At 33.0% G+C, this 9821-nt stretch overlaps 1 protein-coding gene across 1 annotated transcript in view; it reads left to right on the top strand.

Annotated features, from left to right (window-relative positions):
- The first annotated feature begins 3301 nt into the window (after positions 1-3301).
- LOC108906028 (N-acetyl-D-glucosamine kinase) overlaps positions 3302-9821 on the top strand; it is a 50648-nt gene continuing 44128 nt past the window's right edge. The window contains exon 1 of the mRNA XM_018709170.1: positions 3302-3417. Within this exon, the coding sequence (XP_018564686.1) occupies positions 3386-3417 (32 nt within the window). The 5' untranslated portion in view covers positions 3302-3385. The remainder of the gene's footprint in view (positions 3418-9821) is intronic.

Raw genomic sequence — 9821 nt, 5'->3', positions numbered from 1 at the left:
ATAAGTTATAATCAGTGGCTGAGCTAAAATAAGAAATTGTAAAATGGTATATCTCTAATAAAATATTAAATATATGTATTAAATAGTCTAAAAAAATACATCTCTAAATAAATGTATAAATAACACTAGGACTGGGACTGTTTCTAAATATGTTATTAACATTAATATAGGACCACTTTGTAACGGCTTGGCTCCTAAGAAAAATTAAGATGTTGCAAAACAGTGACTACAACACTCGAATGGACAATAAGTAGTCAGCCCCAGTCGACGGTGCTACATCGCTGTCATCAGGTGCAGATATACAAGACAAGAGCAAGATTTTATAATGTTAAAATAATTTTTGTCAATTCTTCTTTCTAGTGTTAGTGTTAATCATACTCTACGTCAATGGATGCGTTAATAAGAAACCGTATGAAGTAAAAGTCGTTTAATGCATTTTAGATGTTACCTTCAAAACTGATATCTACAAATACGGCAGAACCCATGAGATCAATACATACCGCTAAAGCTGTCACCACTGCTATGAAAAGAGCAAGAAGTAATAACAATTAAAGATATATGTCTTGTATTTTAAGGACTCCTACAAAGAGAAACAATATCTGACAAAGGTATTACTAAATTTAGATTTCACAAATTTTTGTAGAATTACGTTACAAGCAGTTTTCCTAGCACATTCAGGTCCCTAAGTACGGCAGTTGTAATAAGGCTGTTAACAATATTCTGAGTCAACGGGTGCCATAATAACAATAAAAAGAAAATAATCTGTACGATCTGATATAAGACAGGAGCTATTACATCAACACCTATCGCTGGTATAGAGGTCTTGCTACATATGCGACCTCTTCAAACTATAATGCAAAGGGAAGAATGTAGTAGATATTAAAGAGATATATGTTTTAACAAGGAAACGTTCAAACTTTTGAAAGAATTGTTGCACAGAATTATAAATATCTCTATTTCCATAATATCTGACAGAATAGTTTCAGTACATCCTACATCCTACATACTCGTAAGTCATTATAGATCCGTATTCATAGTCGTTCCTTGAGGAACTAGGATCCCTTATTGCGTAGGTATTCTTTATTGTATGCGGAATACGGAGTAAGGGATCCTTTTTCATAAAGGAACGACTATGAATACGGGCCTTATTAAACAGACAACCATTACGAGTCATTCAATAACTGAGGACCTTGGTAGAGTATATTCAAATTTTACTTTGGATTGTAACACTTGTTAATTAAAATGGTAAAAGTATGGAAATCAACATCATAAAAACGTTAAGGGTAGCGAAGAAGCAAATGAAGACGTATTTGGTGAGCGCAAGTACCTACTCCTCATATATTGTTTATGATTCCAGGAAAGTAAATAAAATAAAATTAACTTAAAGTGATACTGATAAGCGGAATAAGTGGCAGAAATGTAGGATTTAACAATTTTCGTGTTAAATAAACACCATAGAAATAAAACCTATTAAATTTCTACGTAATATAACAAAACTATTGTAGTTACTGTTCCTGTTTGAAAGTTTTTATCGTGGAGACTACACAAGGAGTACGAACTCCATGTAAACAACTATCTTACCAAAGGCTTTTTTCGCGAGTGAAGTCGTATGTTGTAGTAGTATGAGTGAGTGAAGAGATTTGAACTACCATAGGACAACTAACATCAAAAGAGATAGAAATAGTAACTACAATTCAGATATTCACTAATATTCAGTCGCGAAAAAAGCCTCAAATTTGAAGGCGCTAGTGTCCCACATACCCCGAAATAGTGGAAGGGAGATAAAGAAAGCAGCAGTTTGAATTAAAAATCAATCATGTCGTTTTTGTGATGTGTTAAAAATTTTAAAATAATTAATGTAGGTAAAAACTATAAGTAATTTCTACTATTACATTGTCAAATTTTGTCAATTTTCCCGTGCTCCTTGTCTAGTCTCACTGAACTTGATTTAATTTTAAAACTAGGTTTTAATAATCAGCTTTTGCACCACTTACTGCCGATTGTAGATTAAATTAAACTGGGCTTTAGGAATACTGTTTAGGGATTTTATTATCCTGCTAACTTATGTCCAGTTATGTTCGGAAAATAATATGTCAAAGTCAAATTCTCAAACCAAAATTTTAATATGAGTACCATCAATGACACCTTAACACTCTAGGAAATGATGCAATTTTATGGAACTCATGTTGCACACTAACTATTTCTTCTGGGTTTGGCATTTTTATGTATCTCTGATAAAGCCGAGCTATTGCAATTGATACTCGTACAATTATTCTGGACACTGTTGATATGTCCATCCCCGAAAAGTCTGCAATAGCAGACAAATGACCGGCACAAGCATAGAACCAATTGTTGGATAGGAGATACACTATTATTTCCAGAAATACAAAACCATGTTAAGAATAAAAGCTTTTTCTAACTCCAAAATTCTGATTGCCAGTTGCATCGTGTTCATGCCGACGTGTTCGTAAAACTTAGATATCACTTGGATATTCCAACTCCTCTTCAATTAAAGTTAGCAGATGTAATGTGGTCTCTTTTGTCAACCTAAATCTGCGGATAAATGTCATATTGTCCAGATTATGAAATATATCATTTCTAATATATCTAGGAAATCCAAAGTCTATAATTTCGTGAATATCAAAATTATCCAATACATCAAAGTCAGAATCTGAATCCATTTCAAAGTTTTCAATGATGTCTTAACACCACTCACTCATACACAGTCCACAGGAAAAAGAAGAAATGCCTATTTAAAAAAAATTATAACTAGCAGCTAAGTACTGTCAATAGTGTCAATTTATATTTTCTCATTAATCCAAGTTTAAGCGGTCAAATTTGAGGGTTTAAATTAATCCTAGATTAATACATAGATTTGAAACGGTGCAAACAAAATGTTATATTTTAATCCAAGTTCAGACTTAATCCTGGATTAAACACTACGGTGCAAACGGGCATTAATCTCCCTAGTTTTGATGCTGAAATTATGTTAAATGTCAAACAAATGTCAAATGGATTTCTCCAGTGTTTGTCACAGTAGTGGAGGTTTATACGAAACTATTAATGGATTGCAAATATCTACATATTATTAAAAATTACGTGGGATTGGGACCGAGTTACTATAAAACTCCAATCTCGTCAACTATTCTCCCAGACATAACTGTCAACCGGTGGGTCAAATACCAATTTGGAATGATTAAAATCTATGATAAAAGACGTCACGCTACATCCCGAGCAGACATCGGCAACTTTCGTGATTCTAAAACGTGCCCCAACATTTACAAACGATGGAAACAGTCAGTCGATTTTGTGCAACTGTGACGGAGCAAGTAACGTAGTGTTTCGCGTGGCATTTACAACGTGGAATGAATTAGTATTTACAATAATGTCTAACGTACTAATAGGCGGCATTGAGGGGTAAATATTATTTTATTATTTCGCTTTGACTGTATGTTATAATTGACATTAGCACCACTAATGATCACAATAAGATCAACATAACATTTATGCATATGAAATAGTATACTATTATGGCGAAATTATTAATGAGATTCAACTTTATAATGTCAGCAAAGCCGGTCCTATGTAAATTTAATCAAATAATAGTTATTTACAATATAAAAAGTGGTCTGTAGCCACCAGCATCTACACATTTTGAATATTTGAATCAATTCCCCAACTTTTAGTAAGTCACTGTTCTATAGTAACTAAATTTGTGTGTAATAAATACGAGTATAGGGATATTTTGTACTGTAATGGAACGAAAGGAAATCGATTAACTTAATTAAAATATATACACTGTGTAACAAAAGTTAAGTAGGTACATTGATTGTGGATTAAAACTGAATAGGTTAAAAAGATTTTGTTTATAGTTTTGTTAAATTTGTTACGTCTAATAAGTAATTGTTTTAGAGCTGCGACGTTATAATTTTAAATTTATATTTTCACCAGATGTTCGTAGAACTTGCTTATTTTAGTATGCTTATACATAATCTTTATAATTATTCACAAGCCACGTGATCGCCGAGCTTAAGCAACCAACATTGCACGGCTGGTACTGTCAACAAAAAATCTCTAAACCTAGCGTCACATCATTGATTTGTTTCAGTCAACAATAACAAACCGTTACATCTATACTTGAGATCGCGTTTGCTGATTAGTTCCATAGAATCTTGTGAAGAATTTCACCAATCACCAGCCGATGAAACAGAATGTGTTTTAATGTAAACTTGATCTTATTCTCTTAATAATTTTTAGGTTTTCCCAAATTTAATTGCCAATGTGAAGGAAATTACTAATACTGCTTGGCTTGGCATTTTGTATATTCCAGATATTCCCTATGAAATACGCGCTACTATCCTTTAAAAAGTTTAACTTCTTCCACAACGGTGGATCGGAAGACACGGTGTTATAGAATGGCCAGACCGGTCACTGGGCATAACGCTATTCGATTTTTTCATGTGGGAAAATTTTATAGGCTGTATAAAATTTTAAAAATGCTATCAGAGCTTAGATGACACTGATTTCTCCTGGAACGATTATAAATATCCAGAACGAATTTGTTCAGTTTAGTATACTGTCAAGCAGTATTTGTACCGTGTACCTTCAATTTATCTTACACTTTTTGAAACTTAGATCCCTTCTTTATACATAGGAAAATAGAATATTTTCCAGGAAAATTACATCATAATTTTTAATCAAACACCACTTATGGAGCATCGGTGTAGGCATGCACTTATGAAGTATCATCATATTATCTGACAAGCAGGCTCTATTAAATCCCGCTGAAAAAATAGGGTGTTGCTATTTAGAGAAAGTTATCACGACATTATAATTCAAATACAAAAATTTATCGTAGAATTTAACAAAACTTAAAAAAATCGTTTTGTTTTACAGTCAATTTGCTTGATTTATGTTACGCATTTGATTAATTGATCATCTCCCTCTTCATTCCACATATTACACAAGATTCATTGCCAAATTTAAAACTAATAATTATTATTATTTTATGATTAATGTATTACATAAAAGAACACTTTCAATGGCTGAGATCTGGGAACTCTACTCTAGGTTTACCTGCTCTAGTGTATGTCAACCTGAGGTTTCTTATTTGTGGTACCTATACTTTTAGATTTTTCTATATTGATTGGGTATATTGCCACCTGTGAAGAAAATTTAAAAAGTATTTAAATAAACCCTTGCGTCAAATTAATGAGTCAAGGTTTATTTCTACGAAAAAATGTTGCCTTACCCTAAATTTTACACTGAAAAAAGCAGACAAATACAAAATAAAAAATAGACACCACTATACAGGGTGTTTCTGAAATAAGTGCTTTAAAGGTGATAGAGGGCACTAAAATAAGCAACTTTTATTAAACAACTGATGGTCTAAAACCTCGTCTAAAACATTACATTTTAAATTGAAAAAAATGTCACAACAAATTTAGAGTCGTCCTTGGTGCGACACCCAACTGTTGTCTTTGATATTGTAGTATAGTATACCTATGACGCATCTTATTTTTATTTTTCCAATAACAATATTGTTTGTCATTACTAAGCCGTAATGACCACCCATTTATTAATCATCAAAAGGGACAAACATTACTTATCATATTTACCCTTACTCAGGGATGTACAATAACAAAAACAACCCTGATAACGGATAATATAAAACCCTCCGACTCATTAGCCATTGTAACATTAGGTTCTGCATTTCCGAAATAAACGTTTGTCTACTAACTTGTGAGTGTTTTCCTCGTAACGTTTCCACACGTATTACTATATGGAAGTTGCGTCACGCCGCAGTGCAAAAGCGCTGATGGTGGTTTTGACGGTTTGAATTTTGTGTTCGAGAATGCTGAAATTTATTCAAATCTCGTTTAAAAGTAATACAAAAATTAAGCGACTAAACGAATTACCCACAGACAATATGCTCTACAAAAATTGTTCAAAGTTGTTTCCATGTGCTAATACGAAACACCATACCACACATTCACTGAAACCCGTTGCTGGATTCGAGATCTCTGTTCAACGTGAGGATTTGCATTACACCAACAGTGAATGTTGTGAAAACCTAGTATGCCGTCTCTTGTCTCATTTAAATTGTACCGACATATCTGCTGGTTCTTGATCAGAAAACATTTTATACCCCGGCTAAGTAATACTACAACACACAACTAAAGAACACAAGACATAAGTACTGACTACTGACCTACCATTATTAGATTTGCTTGATTGTGGAAGTTACTGGAACGTCAACCAATTAGAGAAACGCTTTACACATGTAGCTAGTCCGAAGAATTCTGGCCGTGCACGTGCACAAGATGCACAGGGTCGGCTCACATTCATGGTTAATTTTTTTAATTAATTTTCTCGAAAACAGAAGCATTTAGACCACCAATTGCTTAATAAAAGTTGCTCATTTTCGGGCCCTCTTTCACTCTTTTCAAGGAACTCACTTATTTCAGAAACACCCTGTATATCGCGCACTTCAACAAGTTGTTGACGTTTCCATAATCAACCTGCTCTCATTATCAGAACTTGAAATGGCATTTCGTTATGAATTAACTTTGACAGTTATTTAAAAAAGAAAGAATAATAGTTATTTGGTGAAAGCAATAAAAGAAAGAATTCGTGTCCGTTGCTTTTTTACTTTGAATATCCTCAGTCATCTCGAAAATTTATCTCTTCTAGTTATTTCTGCTGGTCTTTTGTTGCTAAATAGGTAAAGAACGTCTTTACCATTGCAGAAACTGTTTTTAATATTCTATGTTATGGGAAAGTATAGTTAAAACTTAACAGGAACAAATGACAGTTCTAAACCAGCTTGTTTATTTCACAGAATTTTAAAAAATGCATTATTTTACTTGCTATTGTCTGTAATAACTAATGAATATTCTAAAAGTATGTCACTCTTTACGAATTTTAACTTGCAATAGCATCTTATATGATACTCTAATTTTATAAAATATTTTCTTTAGAAAATCCTGTTGTTCTTAACACAGTCATCAATAGTTCCGTAAAAATATACCATGTTTTTTTTATAACTACATCCATTTTTGTAATGCATTTTGTTATTAAATTTAATCCTCCAGAAAGTCAAGATTCAAATATTTATGTAAGGTTCAGATTTTCTAAAGTACGATATATTTCCGGTTGTCATGCCGTAGTCTGTTCATACTTACACGAAAAATCCAACAGGAGTTAGGGACAGTAAAAGATCATCTTGATCCTCTGTTTATCCTTGGAACCGTATACCATGTGAATACGACAAGGATTATATAAGTATGACAAAGAGGTCGGTTATTGCAAGAAGGAAGGAACATGAAAGGGTCTTAAGACTAGATTAGCCTGAGAAATCAGTCATCGTCAAATGTTGTTTGATGAAGGACATGCAATAAATTTCGAAGACGCCGAGCTACTTCTAAGAACGTATTACAACCTGCTGAGACGGGAAGCAAATCGAACAACATAATAATGGTAATCGTGAAGAAGGCTTTCGAATAAGTAGAACTGGTTACCTCTTCAAAAGAATAAGCAACGGCGTGAAGGGATAATGTATGGTAACATTGGTACACCATTCTGCAAGCCTGGCCTGGATGTATACGCAACGATACTAGCTATACGACAGACGAACGTGGGAGCACCCCCGAGACGTACTCGAGACCGGTGACGAGTTCACAAGCGACCTTAGTCGAGGCAAATCTTTTGAAGATGTCGACAGAGAAGAACGGCGAAACATTTGGAAGCATTTAATGCAACCAGTTACAGAGACTAGTTCGGAATATTGTCTGAGGAGCGACCTTAAAACTAACAACAATAACCGAAATGAACATCAAGACGAGCCTAGAGGATCTGATAGCAGGTCCACCTCCACAGAGCCTAGCCCGAGAAAAAGGGCAGTCACAAATTTTTAACTAAGGCTAAGGAAATGTAAGTCTGTACATTGCTGGTACCAGGTACGCAGGGCGCGGCATAACACCCCGAAAAAACAACTTACTTTAAATATCACCTGTTTTTTTGGTTTAACTAAATATTAATCATCTAAATATGAAATAAGTGTCGGACAAAGTTCTCCTTTGAATACGCTTCACAAAATGTTTTTGGACATTTTTTACTACTTATTATAATGTGGCATTTATTGAGTTTACAGGTGTATTTGAAAAAAATAAAACAATAATTTGGAAGCATTATTAATCCCGTACTATATTCCGCATATTTGTTCATGGTATCACTGATTTACATCTGGTACAAACTATGTTTCCTGTATTATCAATATAGTTGTTTCCAAAAATAATTGCTTCAAAATTATCAGAAAAGTTCATACTCATCGTGATTTATTTTATTTATTTATTTATTTATTTCACTACATATCCAACAGGCAAATGCCCAGTAATAGGATACAAAGTCAATGTAGTAATAAAACACACAACGCATTCGAAAATATATGTCAATACATAGAATTAATAATAATAAATGAACATGTCAATATACCAGCACAAAATATAGTAGACATAATATAATATACATACATATACACAGAGAAAAATATATATTAGACCAGCAAAACTATGGTAGATATAGAATATATAAAATCACTACACATAAATAAATACCTAAAATTATCGATACATATGCACGCACATTCACTTATACATATAGATAAACACGAATCAATAAAATAGTAAAAACAAAAATAAAGTATTAAAACTATAAATTAACAGTAAAGAATCCGCTTTTTAATTTCATTAATAGTGCTAGAAAATATATCTAACCTGTCCTCAACATTGCAATAGTTGACAATCATCCGATATAAAGGAGATGCTTTCATAATGTTAGTTCTTACAGTGGGTAACTTAAATATATTATTTTCATGAGAAGCAAGCCTAGGAACTTTGATCTGAATTTTGTTGAGTAACCAGGTGCAATCAATTAAGTTGTTTAGTATTTTATGTAAAAAAACAATTTGATGTGTAATTCTACGTGTTTTTAACTCATTACAATGAAAACGATCAAGTAGTGCATTAAGTGGATATCCTCTTTCAGGATATATTCCGTCAAGCTTAAATGCGACAAATTTAAAAAAATTTCTTTGAACTTTTTCCAAAGATTCAATGTGTGCACTATAAAAAGGACTCCAGACAATTGATGCGTATTCCAATTTTGACCTAACAAAAGATTCATAAAGTAATTTCATAGTATGTATGCTGTGGAATCCTCGAGAAGAACGTATAATAATACCTAAAGATTTATAAGCAGATGATGCAACCATGTCAATGTGTTTTATAAAATTTAATTTCGCATCGAAAACAACACCAAGATCTTTTATGTACTGAGGCCTTTGCAACATAGAACTATCAATGTTATAGTTATATTTAATGGGGTTAATTTTACGTGTAAAAGACAGTACATTACATTTTTCTGCATTTAGAGGTAATTTATTTTGGTTGCACCAAACAGCTACCACATTTATTGCTTTTTGAAGTAGAGCACAATCAGATTCAGATCTAATTTCTGTGAATAATTTTAGATCATCAGCATACAACAAACAGTGTACCCAATTAACATTCGCAATTATGTCGTTAATAAACATTACGAACAATAACGGGCCCAAAATAGATCCTTGTGGTACACCCGATCTCTGCTGAAACTTTTCAGATTTATACCCCCGAAATTGAACAAATTGGTATCTATTCTGCAGATACGACTTTAACAAATTAATCATTGGTATGCTGAGATCAAACGCTGTTAATTTATCCAATAAAATTCCGTGGTCGAGTCTGTCGAACGCTTTAGAGAAATCAGTATACACAACATCCACT

The sequence above is a fragment of the Anoplophora glabripennis genome, unplaced genomic scaffold, assembly GCF_000390285.2.
Source record: "Anoplophora glabripennis isolate ALB-LARVAE unplaced genomic scaffold, Agla_2.0 scaffold209, whole genome shotgun sequence".
NCBI classification, from domain to species: Eukaryota; Metazoa; Arthropoda; class Insecta; order Coleoptera; family Cerambycidae; genus Anoplophora; species Anoplophora glabripennis.
Note: the sequence above shows the minus strand (reverse complement) of the source record. Positions and strands in the feature narration are given on the sequence as shown.